Genomic DNA, 17,710 nt, shown 5'->3' on the forward strand with positions numbered 1-17,710 from the left:
TGCCTATTGTTTTCATCACTGGTTACCATGTTAAATTGTGCAGATTGAAAGTTGTGTGAACTAAAATACAAAGACAGGGCCAACCAGCTGAACTCTAATTTAAAGGCAAGATCACTATCAGCAAACTGAGACTTCAGTTTGTTTCATTCATTTAAAAGTGCTTAAAGCAAACTCTGAGTGCAGGATTATCTTTCAACTCTTTTGTTTATTGAGCAGTAGGAATGTATAGATGGTGCATATTTCATGCCTTTTAGGAGCATTCATACATTGGTTGTCGTCATCTTGCCCTTATGACAGAGCATAATGACTATAAATTATCTCGCATTATTTTTCAGTAACATTTATGCATATGCATGTTACTTCTCCTGCTGCAAAAGAGGTGCAAAAGACAATTTAAGTTCTTATCTGCTGCCCAAGAAATAAACTGAAAGAAAAGCCAAACAGTTTTAGTTTGGCTAAATAGTTATCTTTTGTTGATGGTCTCAAATTTGTGTGTTTTCTTTAACCTTCATTTACTTTAATCTTACAAGATCTCATTGGATGGTCCAGAGCTTCCAGTGTCTTCCTTCTGCTTTCCTTCATGTCATGATGCTGCTGTCCTCTCATCTTACTGCTAGCCCAATTTGGATTCAAATGCTGCTTCTGTACGAAAAGCATGTATACATAGGGAAAAGATTGCTATACTGTGGACAGTTCCTCATATGCAAATGCATGCATATTTACTGAACATGACTGTTACGTTCCTCCAGTAGAAATTTGTAGCCACATTCATTTAATTTCTTATACCATATATCATTATTCTATATGACTGATGTACAGCTGAGAAAATAGCTTTCCAAAAGCCACCTATGAAAAGTAAATTGCAGACTGTTAAATTTACAGCTCATCAGAACCAACTCTTAAGAGGGAGAGGGAGAGAGAGAGAGAGAGAGAGAGAGAGAGAAGTACTTTAGTCCAGAGGTTTTCAGATCTTTTTAGGCTATGGAACTGTTAGCTTTAAAAAAAAAAAAAAAAGATTCTTGGAACCTTTGATCAAGAGGCAAAGTTTTAGTGACAGAAAATTGGCTCGTTTGAGTGAACTCTTATTTTCCGGCCCTTAGTCTCTCACAGAACCACATCAAGATTTGGGGTTCCACAGAACACCCAGTTTGAAAACCTCTGTTCTAGTCTTTAATCTGTATTTAATCTACCTTAGACAGAATCGGAATCAGTTATGGCATTTTACAGAATTAAGCAAAAATAAATCATAAAGTTCTGAAAGTTATCAGCTGTATTACTATCATATGTGACCTTATTTTTGTTTGCCTTGCTTTTTGCTCTGTTTTACTCTTGGCCATGACACTGACAAGGTCGTCATAATCCATCCGACAGTTTATAGCCTCTTTCCTACTTGCAGGGAATAAAAAGCATCTGACTAGAAGGGAATACATGGGACAAGTTCCTTGCTGACTATAATTTTGTTGTCATTTCAAGTATTCCAGCAGTATAATTGATGTGACACGACTGGGCTTTAAACATAGTCCCTTAGCTTGTGCTCAGTTGCAGAGTTAGTCTCCCTATCATTCAATTTGAGTAGAGAAGATGTTTTTAAAGTTACATTGTGTATATGTATGTAAACATAACTATCAAAAGCTGGTAAGAGAGCATGAAACTTAATTTATTTTCTCTCATCACCTTGAAAAATGTAGTAATTGGTGTCCTCTTGCAATACTAAACTGAGTTGGTGTGCTGATGGCAGAGCCAGCAGGCGGTTCTTTTTTATTAATATTATAATTAAATAATTTTCTGGAAAAAGGCCAAAAACAGATGCAACTTGATTGTGATGTCTCTGCTGTTCCTTGGTGCAAACACTTGCATTTTCTTCAGAGAATTGACTTTGCTGTCTTGTTTTTACAGGTTGTTATCGATGCCTTCAGATTAATCAATGCTAATATGATGGTCTTAGGACATGAACCAAGACAGACAACTTCAAATCTGGGTCACTTAAACAAGCCATCTATCCAGGTATTTAAGATTAATGTATTCACTTTGAATGTAGCTTAAAACGTGTGTGTGTATGTGTGTGTGTGTATATACACATACACACACACACACACACACACAAAATTTAATCTGACAAATTTGCCTTATACAATACAGATCTAGTGATAACTTCTTGAATTTTTATTCATTTCATATGGCATGAAGATGTTAGTAATACATACTACCTTTTTAGTTTTGCTGCGCCCTGATAAAAGTGCTATTATTTTAGAAATTGTTTGCAGATTTTTTTTTCTAAGTTGTTCAAATCATTCTATATGCACGTTGGAAACTGTTCCATCATGGGGAAGGCAGTGCCTTATTGATGTTTCTGGGTTCTCTTACTATTGGCCTTAACTTTTCTTATGGGTACAAAGGTCACCAGGGCAGTTTAGATGATTTCTTGTACATCTACATCACAAATGTTTTCTTTTCAGAAGATGCCTGTTCTTTCCTTTGAGAGGCCCTGTTCATGGTGTCCTTGAGAACTGGTGGGGGGGTTGTGTGGTCTCCTTCCATGATCCTATAGACCATGGACAGTATTCACCAGTAACTTCATATGCATGGTAACAGATCCAAAAGCCCACTCATGGTATTGGGTAGAATCCTGAAAATAATTTTAGAATTAAATCCTTAAGGATAGTTATTTCTTTTAGTGGAGTTACTTCCATGAAATATGCATAGGATTGCAACTTACGCTTCTTAAACATATTTACTACTAATAATAATAATAATGTAATAAATAAGTAAATATTAACTATTTCCTAAATAGTTTATATTTACTTATTACATTATTATGAAATCCCTGAAAAAATAAAATTCCATGTTGTTATGAGTTGACTCCATGTTTCCTTTTTAGAGATTTTGCTTTTCAAATTCTTAATTTCATTTTAGAAATATGAGGCAGCAATCAGGCATGTGTTCCCATTCCCTAGTCCCCTGCAGATAAATTCTACATTCTTTACCTACAGTTAAGGATTATAAAAATACTGGTCTTAATTGCAAGCAATGCCTCCCATATTCCCCACTGGTCCAGGTTTTAAGATGATTTAAATAACGTTAGAGGACACAGCTTTGTCTTAGCTGTAGTGAAGTTTTATGGATGCATCTGCATCCTCTGGTTGAGCTGAGAGTAAGGGAATTTGTTCTGCGGACTTGCTGGAAGGAGAGAGGATGTAATCATGCAGCTTGCTGCTTGTTTTGTAGGTTTCAGACCAAGTTACTAAATTAACCTTATAAATAACATTGAATGTGAAATCTACTTATCCATGATAAGAGTTGGATATAAACAAACTTCCACGCAAAAAGCATTTTGTTTCTTAAACAAGCATTCCCTCATGAATGATTATTGCTTTGTCGTTATCATTTTCCTGCACTAAAGGTAATATTGCCAAAAAAAATTATTTTTGTTTTAAAATGAATTTTAAAAGTCCCAGTTAGTTGCCACCAGAAGTTTAATTATTTCTCTGAAGATTAATTACAGGACCTCTAATAGCAACACATGCTGCAAACACAGTACTTGTAGTTGAAAACAGCAAGTACTACTGTTGAGCTCCAGTTTTTGTTCTTATCTTCGCAATCTTTTATCCATTGATAGTTTATACTCATATTTCAAAATCGATATGGGCTTCATGATTGATTATTTATTTCCCTAATAAAATAGAACCACCTTTTTCAAGACCAAAGAATTTCCATTTAATAAGAATGAATGAAATTACTCTTGATTAGAATTGGTGCAAACTACAAAGCATAATGAGTATGGAAGAACCCTCTAATGTTTTTGATTGGGTGCAGGCAAGCCTGTGCTTGTATGTTTCTAGAGAATATATTACTGGGCCTTTCAAGGCAGTATGTAATGACCTCTTATGCAAACCCCACGGTATTGTACTGCTTCCTAATTTTTCTATTTTTTATTATTTGCTTTTGGAAAGTTAAGAAGTGTCTTACTTTCAGTTCAGCTATTAGAAGTATAGCCAGCCTATAGGATTGCTTATTACTCATTCTAAGTCTACAATATATATAAACATTTGGTACAATATATTTAAACATTTCCTTTAAAATTATACAAATTAACACATCCCATTTATTAGGAAAAGAAATATCAAAAAGGGATCTACATATTGTTTGATAATATCTCTTTTCATATAAGATGAAATACCACTACCAAAGAGGTAGGCTGCTGTTTGACGGCTGAGGTCTCTTCAGCTATGGAAACTGTGGCAACAGAATAAAAGCTTTACCAACATTATTCAGTTGAAGATGTAATTCTGCTTTGTACAAATGTGACTTTTTTAGGTCCTAATCAGAAATAGTTATGTGCATTTATTTAACTTGGTTTGAAATAGAGATTTAAATCAGAGTTTAATTGTAACAGAAATTCAAATTTTTGCTATTTTGGCTGTAATTATTTAAAAGGGTTTTGCATTAAATGCTCCACAGTTAATATCTGGCAAATTTATTTATTTGTTCCACACCATTTATATGTCACCCTTACTGTAGATGCACACCACAAAACAACTTAAATCGGTTTAAATAAGTTAAAGCCATTTATTAGGACAAGGATTAATTATACTGTATGTCAAGCTATTATTTTTTAATTTTTTTTTTTTAATCCATTCAGTTGTGTCCAATTCTTAGAGACTGCCTGGACAAGTCCCTGCAGTTTTCATGGCAAGGTGTTTCAGAAGTGGTTTGCCATTGCTTCCTTCCTAGGGCTGAGAGAAAGTGACTAGCCAAGGTCACCTGGCTGACTTCATGCCTAAGACAGGACTAGAACTCACAATCTCCTGGTTTCTAGCCTGATGCCTTAACCACTACACCAAACTGGCTCTTTATTTTAAAAGTACCTCTACCCTATTGTATATTGTATATTTTTATTTTATAATATATTTTATATTGTATATTTTAAAAGTATCTCTACCCTATTGTATATTTATTCCCGTCACTGAAAATATGTATCAGCTTTTGATGAGTTTGCAGTACCAGAAGTTCTAGATATATTTAAGTAGCTGGATATTTTCAAAAAAAGTTCAAATAACTCACAGCTTGGATGCAATATTAGAAGATATTATTCTGTTTTGTTTAGCAGAAATGATCAGGTGCATTTTAGTAATGCCTTTTAAATGTTCTCTTCCTAGGCTTTAATCCATGGGCTGAACAGACATTACTATTCCATTACTATCAACTACAGGAAGAATGAATTAGAACAGAAGGCAAGCTCTGTTTTTCCTAGAATATTTTCAGTTACTAACAACAATAAAAAATATTTTTTCACTTTGATTCTTTATCTCAGCAGGGGCATTTTTCTGACCAAGAGTTACCAAGAATGGGACAGTGTTGCCCACATATATTGGGCTGTGGTTTGGGGTTTTTTTTTAACTACCTTAAGGTATTTTTCTTTTGTATCAGTGTTTTTAAAATTATATTGAACCTATTTTCGGGATTTTACTGCCATTATACTGTATTCCTCTCCATCTGGTAGGAAGGTGCTGTTGAAATTTAGCAACCGTAATTGGAGAGACTTTGGGTGACCCAATAACTCAGAGTCTCCACTTCTGCCTAATGTCATGAAGCTGATCCATTGTCACCCCAAATAAAGTCTCAATATGAACTCTGTGTAGAACGCAACATTTCTTCCAGAAGGCATCCGCATGCATAAGTAGTGAATGTGCTAGTAAATAAGTGGTTGGCAAAAATCAGTCTTAGACAATTTATGAACATCTTTGTTTAAATTATGATAAAAATATGGCTATTCTATTTTTAAAGCTACATGTTTCTGAAAGCTATTTTCTGTTTCTGTAGTGCTATTACAATGAATCTGTTAATTTTCTTGACTTTATTTATTTTTAAAAGCATATACACTCTTTTCTTATATTGCTCAAACCTGCTTACACAATTCAAGTTACCAAGCCAGCTTATCCATATAATCCATCCAAAAATAATTCAGCTATTCTTGAATATTTACAACCAACAAAACATATAAACAGCAGCAATTGATTGAAGATTTATTCTGTAAAGCATTTTAGGTACAGTTTACAAGCCTTCTTGAACACTTGCAGGGCTGAGCGCTGGTAGCTTTGCTCAAGGAATCTCTTGTGTAATATCAGGGCCACCACTATCATTCTTTTAAAAAATAAGATTAGGGTTTTTCTTTCATTTTCTGAGGTAAGTTCTGGGAACGGTTGTTAGATCAGCCACTTATAAGAAATTGTGTTTCACAAGTTATAACTGCAGGCATACTTTTCTATCTACAATTCCAGTAGTCTTATTAAAAACATAACTCTGTATATGTTTTTCCAAGTTTGCTCATTCTTCTCAAATGCAGACGTTTGTTTTAGTTTTTATGCCCACAATAGATTCCATCTGTTCATGATTAAAGTTGATTTTAGAGACATCGTAACTGTTCAAATACCTTTCTGTGCTAATTATCTTTATTAGAGAATGTAGACATTAACTAAGGCCATTGTTCAGTCATATGTGTTCAATAATGTTCTTGAAGGTGACAGATTCAAACAGAAAGCAGTCTTCTCATTGGGAGCTCAATTGGGCTTGCAAGAATCAAGTTATAAGGTCTTTGCTGCTTCAAATTCTGGCTGCTGTAGTAAGCACAGGAGGGCAGTTTTGATGAAGTAGGAAATGGCTGTGTGAGCTTAGATGCTGTATGGGATATACCTGCACTTTCAAGACATGAAAAAGTGACATTTGAACTGGTTCTTTTGCGTCTTGGTTTGTACAGCACACCTTTTTTTTTTCCCTCTGCATTCTGGAGGTTGGGCTTTAAAATTAACCTATGGAAATGTTACTTTGGTTCATTGCACTGCAGACACTTTTATAAAGGTGATAACAGTAATTGTCAAGTGCGATAAAAAAAGGGTTTAAGAAATGAAGACTATTTTCATTTACTTATGCGGCCTTTGCCCAGTGTCCTGGCATCCATTTTTCCTATATCTTCCTTGTCTGTATTCATGATTTCATACTCATGACTGAAAATAGGACTTCTGCCGTTTTAACACCAATTATTTATTGGAAGCTGATAGTCTGGCAAAAGGCCTAAAACCACATGAACCCAAACATGTTTTAGCACTCAATCATGTCTTCATAAATCCCCCTACGAGTGTGGGTTCAAATTTCACAGTGACCTTACAGAGCAAACAATTTTTATCTTATCAGATGGACTCAGAGGGAATGGATATTCAAGTCTATGATGAGCTAATCTATGAGACAGAAAAAGTTATTTGAGGTAGCCTATGTAATTCGGGCTTGACACCAATTTTCTAAATCTAAACTCTCCCATACTAGAAACTTTTGTGTTTCTTTGTATTTGTTATGATAAAGCGTAATTGACCTAAGTTTAGTTCCATATTCTGCCTTCTGTGGACAAAACACTTCTGGTACAGCACTGGAATTTTGTTCTCCCTTGAAATGAAGGCTTCAGCAGTCTTTGTAGTTTTCCTGTTGTTGTTTTCCCCCACGCCTCTACTTTAAAGAATGGAAGGCGGAATCTCTAAAAAAGAATGGGCATTCTTGCTAGGGGTTAGAAAGGAAAAGAAAATTATTGAATATTCCCTGTCTTTTTTTTCCCTGTTCTGGATTAGGACTCGGCTTAAGAAAAGCTTGCATCATTAACAAAGAAATTGGATCTAACCCAGTGGAAATCTGTGATTTCTCATCTGTCCTCCTAATACCACTGTCACATTCAAAATACATAGCATAAATGATTTTCCTGTATATGTCACAAGTACAGTTATTTTACTATTTGCTCTTTATTCTTTTTTGTTCTTTTTTCTTTTGGGTAGATGTTACTGAATTTACATAAAAAAAGTTGGATGGAAGGTTTAACTCTTCAGGACTACAGCGAACACTGTAAGCTCAATGAAACAGTGGTAAAGGAAATGCTGGAACTAGCAAAGAACTATAACAAGGTACTATGTTGAGCCCTTGTCAGACAATTACTTGACTATATGATTTGTCAGATTAGCTTCTGGAAGTACGGATTCAAAAATCAACTCAGTGTAATGTGGAGAAAAGGAAATACCCAACCTTGAAAAAACAAAATGGCATTAACAAAAGTAAAGGGTCAGAGTTCCAGTCACAGCAAAGAAATGCTGAGTTCTGTAAAAAGATGCGCAGGTCAAGAGTAGTGAAAGGGCTTCTTGCTCATGTTGTTAGAGGAACTTGTGTTAGTCAGTGATATTTGCATAGTCTGTGTTATTTCTGGCTTTGTTCCTGATTTTTTTCAATCTCTTTTTGTTCTACTGCAAAAGTATGTTGCTCTGACCAAATTGGTATTAACCACACCCCACCGAGCACTTCTAAAAATAATTCAAATAATATTGGGGAAGGCATTGACTTTTATCCTGATGTACTAGGTAGTGCTTTTGTTGAATCACCAGAGTGAGGTTTTTTTAATATGTGGCCCTTAAAATAATATTAAAGCTTCAGCTTCAGTGGAAAAAGACAAAGTTTACATTTTGAGATGCTTTTGAAATAATAAGATACTAAATGCCAACCTTTTCTACATTTGTTTTACAGGCTGTGGAGGAAGAAGATAAAATGACACCTGAACAGCTGGCAATAAAAAATGTTGGCAAGCAGGTGAGTTATACTGGCATGAAAAAAAATTATTTGTGTGTTTATTTAGTCATATGTGGATGATTTTTTTCTTCTTAATTCTCTATAAGAGCCATTTATTTCCACTATAATGGACTATTTAAAATCTGTGACTTAACATTATATCAACAATGGACATAAAATTGACATTTGATATCTGCCACTGTTTCATATACAGGTAGTGCTCATTTAGCGACCACAATTGTGACCAACAACTTGGTCATTAAGCAAAGCAGTCACTAAGTGGAACTGCGACTATGCTTACGATCTTACTTCAGCATTCCTTTGCTTTACAGACTTGCGAAGGTCATAAATGCAAGGATTGGTTGTAAAGTTACTTTTTCATTACCATCATAACTGCGAACAGTCACTAAATGAGGCAGTCGCTAAACGAGTACCTGTAAAGTAGTTTTTCTTCCTCAATAAACCATCTTTTATCCCTAGCCTTACATACAGTGTGTTTCCCCTAGTATTCAGGATCTGAATATAATTTTGTAATCAAGTATAATGTAATCAAGTATAAATCGAGAATGTTAAAACTGATACCTAAAGCACTGAACAACCTGGTTTTCCTTTTAACTTTAAGGCAATAATTTGGGATTATTGGCATAATAGAGACACCTAGGCTTGTATCCAAATACAGTAGTCCAGTGGAGCTTAGGACACCTGTTACACAAGCAGCAGTCTCTGTATCAAGCAGCTTGGTTGGAACCCAGAATCTCCCCATGGCTTTCATTTAAATTCATTATAAGGAAGTCACAATTTATCTTACATACCTTTTTTCACTGGTGCTGGCTGTGGTGTGTTAAAAGGAAAATCTCTGGATTGCAACTTTATAATTCTGTTTTGAAATAAAAGTCAGTGTTACAGTGGATGGCTAGAGGCTGGGTTATATATCAGAAACCTGCCATTTAAATATTACCTCAGTTTTAAGTTGATTAAGTGGTCTTAAGATGTTCAATTGTGTCTCTTCCCTTTTTCTCAGTATTAGAGATGATAATATTGCCTTAATGTTCGTCATGGTAGTATTGATTCCCATAACTCCTTCAAGCACATTTACTTGGAAGTGAGTTTAATGTTGTATGTGCATTCCACCATGTCCAGGTTCAGAAAGCCACTTATCTAAGAAGTAAGCTAAATGTATTTGAATTTATTTTGGTCAGTTTACAGTAGGAGGGCAGCACTGTTGAACTACAGCTTCATCTCCAAGCTATAAAATAAACCACCTCAAGAGATACTTAATCTCTGTTTTGGAAAAGGAAGTCAAGGCTCTTCCTTTTGAATTTATGAATTATTATTTAGCTACTGTTTTAATTGTGTTTTTATTGTTCAATATTCTGTTTTGCCTGTTAGAAAATATAAAATAGACCTCATAACCTAAACTGGTTTGAATCCCCCTGACCAAACACCCTACCATATGAATCCAGTACAGAGTTGGTTGTGCTATATGCAAAGTTATTAAAGGTATTAGCCAGCAAACTAATTATTTTATACTGTGCAAGTACTTTTATACTGTCCAGCTCAGAGAGCTCTTGGTGGTTTACAATGCAGAGTCTATATTCATAAAGATAATGAAATATCTTATCATATCTTAATCTCTATTGTGCTGATAGTTGACTGGAGCCATGAGCTTGACTGAAATAGCCTTTCAAAACACCTAAGTCATGTTACAAGTTCTTTTTCTGGAAAACCAAGCTATCTTGTAAGCATAAGGCCAAATAAGATGTACATTATTTATTTTTACATGGTGATTCAGAAGTAACAATGATGTATACATCTTACATACAATACTATATTTAACTATTTATATACATACTGCATTTGTAAATTACTAGTCAATTTAAATAATAACTCCATCATAACACTCTTTTTATTTATCAGGTTCATTAATGAAATCAATGGGAGCTTTGCCATTTGCTTCCAATGGAACTGGGATTTCATCCCATGTTATTTTAAGATATCCTCACTCAAAACAAAAGCACTTTCCAATTAAATAAATGAAAACAAACCATAAAATACACATAAGAAAAAAAAACACCCTATGTTGAAGTAGAAAACCTGAAGTGCTGCTAAAATGTTATTTTTAGAAAATGTTTAATTTAGGCATAGTTTGTTACTGGAGTAAGAGGGGAAAAAAAGTATGCCCGTGCCTGAATTGGTTATTGTGGCTTCATTAAGGAATGGGTTAGCTTGGAATAAGGATTCCTCACCGGATCCAAATCTTTGGTCATGCTTTCCTGAATCCCATTTACCAGGCATCTCACATAGCTATTATTGTCTGAGACAAAGCTTTCAGGAAAAGCCCAATTCATTTAAAGGGGATCAGACAAGATAAAAGCCATTAAACCCTTCCTTCCCTAACTTCACATGGTTGCTTCATGATCTAGATAACTAAAGCTGATACTAGCAATTTCTGACCTTAATATCTATAGTAGTTCAGATTTTATTTAATTGTACTGCTTAATTTCAGAACTATAAAAAGCCTGCATGTTTTGTGATCTTTAGGAGTTTTCTCTCCCAGCAATATTGTCCTCCTGCAGCAGTACAGAGGCTGCTGAGCTACATCTCGCAGTAGCTCTCATAGTTAGCCATGTGGGTTAGGGCTGCTGGAAGTATATTGTTATTTAAATGTGTACCCCGTCTTTCCACCTGATAGCATTCAAGGCAGCATTTTTGGATTTAGCTTGGTGTAGGATAGGGAACTCCTGGAAAACGCTAGGGAATTCCTGGAAGTTTGACATTCAGACAAATCAGCCATCAGTAGACACATAGAGATAAGTCATGTTTACATACTAGCACTGATGATGTTACCTAGTCAGTTAATGAAACGTCTGCAAGCAAACAAACAAGCTCAGAGAGCACTGAGGACTCTACAGTATTTCTATCTGATAATTTTAAATGACCAACAAATTACTGTAGTTGGCGATATAACGAGTTTAATAAATAACATAGAAGGAAATGTAAATCCAGCAGTTGTTATAAATACCAGTTCCATCAATACTGAGACAGTATTCAGGCAGATATAAACATATGCAGCCTTGGGCAGTCTTAACAGCTCATAATTTCGCCAAGATTTTTACTGCCTCAGATTGCTTGCATAATAGGACCCTGAACTTTAATTGCTTCTTAACTGTATCAGTTCTGCATTAAATGGAAGCAGCCATTTGTAAATGTGATATTTCAGTAATACTTATATACAATCTTTTAAAATTATATTTTAGGATCCTAAACGTCATTTAGAAGAACACGTGGATGTGCTGATGACTTGCAACATTGTCCAGTGTTTAGCAGCAATGTTGGATACTGTTGTATTTAAATAATTACTTACTCATAAATGTTATTTCCTGACTATAATCATCCATTGTTTAAAGCACTGAGGCTAAGATATATTTGGATGTCAGAGACATCTGGCATCATTTGCAGTCTAAGAGCATCACTCTAACACCTTTTCATCTCTGTTGTACAATTACTTTGGATGTTGTTTTTTTTAATGCAAGATCTCTGCAGATTCTAAAACAATTCAAGAACCAAGTTATAAAATGTATTTTCATTTTAATATTTTGAAGATAATGGCAGCACATATATACATTAATTATTGCTATGTGGCTTTTAAAAAAATCTGTTAACCTACTTAGTGTTTTGCTGATGTTGTGACTGGGAAAGAACTGTCAATTATTGACAGTACTGTACAAAACTCAGCAAGGAGAGAAATGCCTCTTAGTAAGCTGATGATCTATGAAGACCTGTGCCATGGACATGATTTTTTCAAAAACCTGTTCAGATTACAGATTCCTTTATATGAATCAGGGTTAAGTCCCACAGTATTTTTACCAGCTTGGACTCAACCTTGAAATACAAGAAAGAAAACAACAATGCTCATAGACAAATGCAGAGCACTTCCCTATGACTGACTATAGTGTTTGCTTCTAAAAGCCCCAGGATTAAAGCTTTTCAAGTCAGAGGGATATGACTTCAAGTAGGCCTAAACCTGTTTCTGCCGCCTTTAACTATGGATCAGGACTGTTCACCACCATTAGTAGGGTAGAATTGCATAAGGTTTTAAAGATAACTTGAGATTGTCTGGCTCTGACCCAATAAAATATTAATTGTTGAAAGTGGTAATAGCTAACATTAATTTGATACATTTGAGCAATACTTATAGACAAGGAGCAGTGGGTTCCTTATGCAGATGAGCCACAAGTGCTATTAATCTTGCCAAAATGCCAGTGAAAACCTGATCATAAATTTTGTTGAACCTTCTAGCTATAATGACATTTCTGTAAGTTCCACATCTGCTCTGTCAAGCACAGAAGTCAGTAGAATTCCCAAGAAGTACAATTCCCTGTCTCTGTCACCAATTTTCCTCCCGCCATACAGCTGTAAAGAGCTCTCCAAGTGTATGAACAAAACCCAGAAGGTAATGAAAGGCTGTGTCCATCATCTGAAAAATAACAACAAACCTATTACAGACAAATGGTCATCAAAATATGAACATTCTTTGTCAACCTACTCTGCAAACACCATTGAAATGCATGCTGAGACATCAAATTACAATTTATTTTAGGTTTTTTCTTTTTAACTGAAAAATAGACATTTATTGAAAGAAAGCTGGGGGGCTCTTCAACATTATGTACACAACTAAAGTATAAGAAAAAAAAGTTGACTGCTTCATGAGATACTGCTATGAAAACCAATTTTTAATTTGTAAATGAAATACAAGTTTATAAATGAATAAAGGAATATCAATTGCTAATAAATATCCTGGGTCTATTTTTTAATTTGCATAATTGATAAGTTTACTTTATTACTTTAACATTACTTTAACACAACATTTAAAAAAAAACCCTAATATATAATTAGTTATTCACTATGCTCCCTATATATTGAAGTTCAGGTATACATCAACCGAAATCTTATACAAGAGCTCAACATCATTTTCAAGATAAGGCTTTTCTCCTTGGAATACTTTAAATTTGAAGTATTTTACTTTATAAAAGGAATATCAATCTAGGTAAGCACTGAGCAGAATTTCCAATAGTCATGGAGTGAAACATCAATATCCTGCAATGCTTTCTAGCTAATTAACACTTCCTTGAGGATAGGAAATGTTACCCCCTGCCTTAAGGAGGCAGTTATTAGACTTATTTTTTTTTCTTTTTTAGAAATCCTCAATGATCCAGCAGATCTGTTTAATTATAGGCTAGTCTCAAGATATTTCATTATTGGAAAAGGTGATCATAAATGTGATGACCTCACAGCTCCAAGTACATCTGGATTACACTGATTATCTGGACCAATTTTAATTAGGCTTTCAACTGATGTATTAAAAATGTTTTGATCGTCTAGGTGATCACCCATACTGAAACTGGACAGTGGGAGTGCAGCCTTGCTAAATCTTTTGGGTGTCACAGGTTTTTTAAATACCATCCATCATGCTATTCTGGACTGTCTGGCAGGATTAGGCCTTTAGGATACAATTTTATAGTTCTGCTCCATCCATCTAGGATGCTGACTTACAGTGTCCCACAGAGATCTCCCATTGATATGAAAAGGCTGGGGAAGATCCTAGGAGTTCAGAGAGGGCTGCCATCAGTGTGCCAAAGCAATCTGTTCCTTGAACATCGCCTAAGTTTGCTACTGGGCTGGCTGAGGGAGAAGTAGCTGAAATTAAATCCAGGATGGTGGTGCTGCTAGTAAATAGAAATTGAGACACTGAAATTCAACCCGTTTTGGAATGAATTGCACTTCCCTTAAAAACAGGTCTATAGACTACATGTGGTGCTTCAACTTCAGCTGTTGCTGGATTTGCAGTTGCCAGCTGTGGCAAGGAGTGTGTTGCAAAATTATGGCCAACTGTCAGCTACAATCATTCCTGACTCAGATTGGGCAGCAATTTTCCATGGAGTGGTTATATCCTTTCTTGACTATTACAAAATGTTCTGTATGTCTGTCTTTGAAAATACCTTGAAATTGCAATTGGTGCAAATGCAGCAGCAAAGTGGTTAACTGGGACAAAATGCAGTAATCATGTGACACCTACATTAAAAACATCAGCACTGATAGCTAGTTGATTACTTGGTACAGTATAAGATATTAACTATCAAACAAACAGAACAGAATCTGACAATCTAATGGAATAACTCTCAGACTTGTCCTGCTAATACCTGCAGGAGTAAACTTGAAGATGCTCCCACTGTTGGCATCTGATCTGTGATGGAGAGCCTATTCCTGTGTCATTCCCAGGCTATGAATGCACTTCCTCAGTGGTCAGAAGTGATGTTTGTCCTCCACTTAGCATTTCAGGAATCTGTCAAGATGCATCCCGTTTACCTTTTTTTTTAAATTGATTTTAGTATTAATTTAATAACACTTTGCATTTAATTTAAACTTTGTGAAGTCACTTTGAATAGAAAGGTGAGGTATAAATAATAAATGCATATATGCACACACACATTTTACAGGATGTTAAATCATACATGTTTTATAAGATAAATTTGTTTTAACCTTTGTTATCGTTCCTAATGTACGGTGGCAGTATAGTGCACTCCAGATGTTTCTGACTGGCCTTGCTGGATGGGCCTGATTAGACTTGTAGCTCAATACATGTAGAGAGGTCTGAGTGAGAGTGATTGCACACCTACCTGCTTTAAAGTTAAACTGATCAATATAAAGCTGCTTATATAAAGTGAGATCAACTTATCCATTCCTTAGAATGGTTTGAAAACAGTGTTCTCTGCAAATAACGGGATATGCTCTCCTTTGCATTTTTCTATTGTCAGCAACTCTTGGTAACTACCAAGGAGAAAGTAACTACCATGGAGAAAACCACAACCCCACCAATACTGGCAGGGCAAGCTACTATATAAAAACAGGGAGTAAACTACACTGATAATGTTACCTAGTCAAGTAATGAAATGTCTGCAAGCAAACAACCAAGCTCAGAGAGCACCAAGGACTTTCTTAGTAATCTCTCACTTCTGAAATTATCCAGCCTTTAGTTCAGGTTGACCAGAACTCTTTAAAAATCAACTACAACCTATTCAGTCTATTAACGGGAATATAATCGTGAAGTTTTGGGATCTGGATGCAGGGTTTTTTTTTGTTTTTTGTTTTTTTACTGGTTAAGGCACAGGGCTAGAAAGCAGGAGATTCTGAATTCTAGTTCCTCCTTAGACATGAAAGCTGGGTGACTGGGCCAGTCACACACTCTCAACCCAACTCATCTCACAGGGTGGTGGTTGTGGGGAAGATAGGAGGAGGAAGGAGTATCTGGTATGTTCGCTGCCTTGAGTTATTTATAAAAATAATAAAGGCAGAATTTTTTAAAAATCTAAAAAAAAATCTCTAGAAATTGCAAGGCAAGCCCTAACCCTTGCACCAATTAACCTCAAGCTCTAAGAGGTTAAGCACTCTTGTTTTTGTTATTATTTTATCTTCCACCCTTCTTTTGCCCAGATGAGACAGGTTTTTTTTTTTAATGTCAAGGGCTGCATTATGTTAGGTCTTGTTACCCAGTTTAAGAATAAAAGTCTGCATATGGTAATCTTTTCCCCAGTACTGTTAATTGCTGCAGAATTAACACACATGAGTGTTGTCTATTAGTGACGAAAGCTGATCTAAAATTTAAGCATGAAATTTTTGAGCATTAAAAATACGGATTTCATCAGCTCTTTCAAGATGTATGACACACAAGCACACATATGCATACATATATACATGTTTCTCAGAAAAAGATGGAACTATATGTTAATGACTAAGAATATGGAATTTAAACATTCCAACTGAATAAACCTGGAATAAACAAGTGGCACCAGAGGGACAAAATGTGAATCTGGCATTGATAATTCAGCCATAGAATTGAGGTATTTATATAATGCAAAACAATGGTTTCCTATGTTAAAAATCACAAGTTCTCACCATTACATTTTTAAATGATGGTGATATTATTTTTAGCATTTGTTCAATCTACTTTACATGTCTCAGTTTCCTTATTGTAGCTCATCTTCTTCCATTCTCTCTATATGAAACCTGTTATAAACCAGTTGTAACCAGCAGCAGGACATCAAATGAAACCTAATTAGAAGTTTAAACTGCCCCAACCATACCAGGCTTCTTCAAGGCACTGGCTCACAAGATATTAAGTAAGCTATTTGACTGAGGACTGGAATTTTGGAGGCCCTAATTTTTCCATTATTCCTCCAACAGACTTGTTTAGTCTATTGCTATATTTGAGCAACAGCAGTTGACCACTCAAAACAGGCGAAGTGTGACAGGAGTACTTCCTGCAACAAGATAGTTCTAATGCCTGACATTAGTACCAGAAGATGGCATTGCTCCTAACTTGCACCACCTTAAAATACTAATGATTAGATTGTGGCATAAGCTTTTGCTGAAACAGACCAACAAGAACTGTTCCTCAGGGAATTTATTAATTAACTCCAACTTAGCAGCTTTGTTTTGGAGTTTCCCTTTGAAACTTCTTGTTGTTGTTGCAATATGGCAACTTTATGGGCTACAACAGAATGTCTTGGGAAACAGGAGACTGACGTGTGAGTCTTATCACTTTGAGGCTAGAATTCTATACTGATTTATATGGGAGTAAGACATACATACTGCCAGATTTCTGTCCACAATTGCCTGCGGTAGACTCTGAAGTTTATGGCTGAAAAAGCCACAACACCTGATTCTTTGTGGGAGCAATACAAAAGACTAAAACTGACTGGATATCTTTTGTTGAACTGAGTGGAACATTTTTCAATAACCCATTTTGGGAAGCATATTTTGCCATCTTCCTAAGAACTCTCATTCCTCTTTTTTTAACATTCCTATCAGCATTGTGACATAGAAAGAGATTAGTTCTGGAAATGTGGAATTAAATCTCATATAGAATAAGTTCAGCTAAGAAATATGAATATGGATTTTGTTTTTTTTTTAAGGGGAGCTTGAATTCCAGGGTTTATATAATAATTTAACCCATTTATTTTAATGACTCTCCTTTGAATTTTTAATATGCACTATAAATCGTGTGTCAGAATTGCAAAAAGAGGAATATATAGTCAAACCTGAAGCAAATTTCTGAAAT

The 17,710-nt window shown here is 35.2% G+C and overlaps 1 protein-coding gene across 4 annotated transcripts in view; it reads left to right on the forward strand.

Annotated features, from left to right (window-relative positions):
- PSMD14 (proteasome 26S subunit, non-ATPase 14) overlaps window positions 1-13,381 on the forward strand; it is a 61,322-nt gene extending 47,941 nt beyond the window's left edge. For all 4 annotated transcript variants that reach the window (XM_088146646.1, XM_088146644.1, XM_088146647.1 and 1 more), the window contains 5 exons: window positions 1,897-2,004; window positions 5,157-5,231; window positions 7,815-7,940; window positions 8,551-8,613; window positions 11,850-13,381. In XM_088146646.1, coding sequence (XP_088002772.1) covers window positions 1,897-2,004; window positions 5,157-5,231; window positions 7,815-7,940; window positions 8,551-8,613; window positions 11,850-11,948 — 471 coding nt within the window. In that variant the 3' untranslated portion in view covers window positions 11,949-13,381. The remainder of the gene's footprint in view (window positions 1-1,896; window positions 2,005-5,156; window positions 5,232-7,814; window positions 7,941-8,550; window positions 8,614-11,849) is intronic.
- Window positions 13,382-17,710: the final 4,329 nt, after the last annotated feature.

The sequence above is a fragment of the Python bivittatus genome, unplaced genomic scaffold (genome assembly GCF_059951505.1).
Source record: "Python bivittatus isolate LINGU-HERP-01145 unplaced genomic scaffold, Pbiv_v1 ctg000480_np1212, whole genome shotgun sequence".
NCBI lineage: Eukaryota > Metazoa > Chordata > Lepidosauria > Squamata > Pythonidae > Python > Python bivittatus.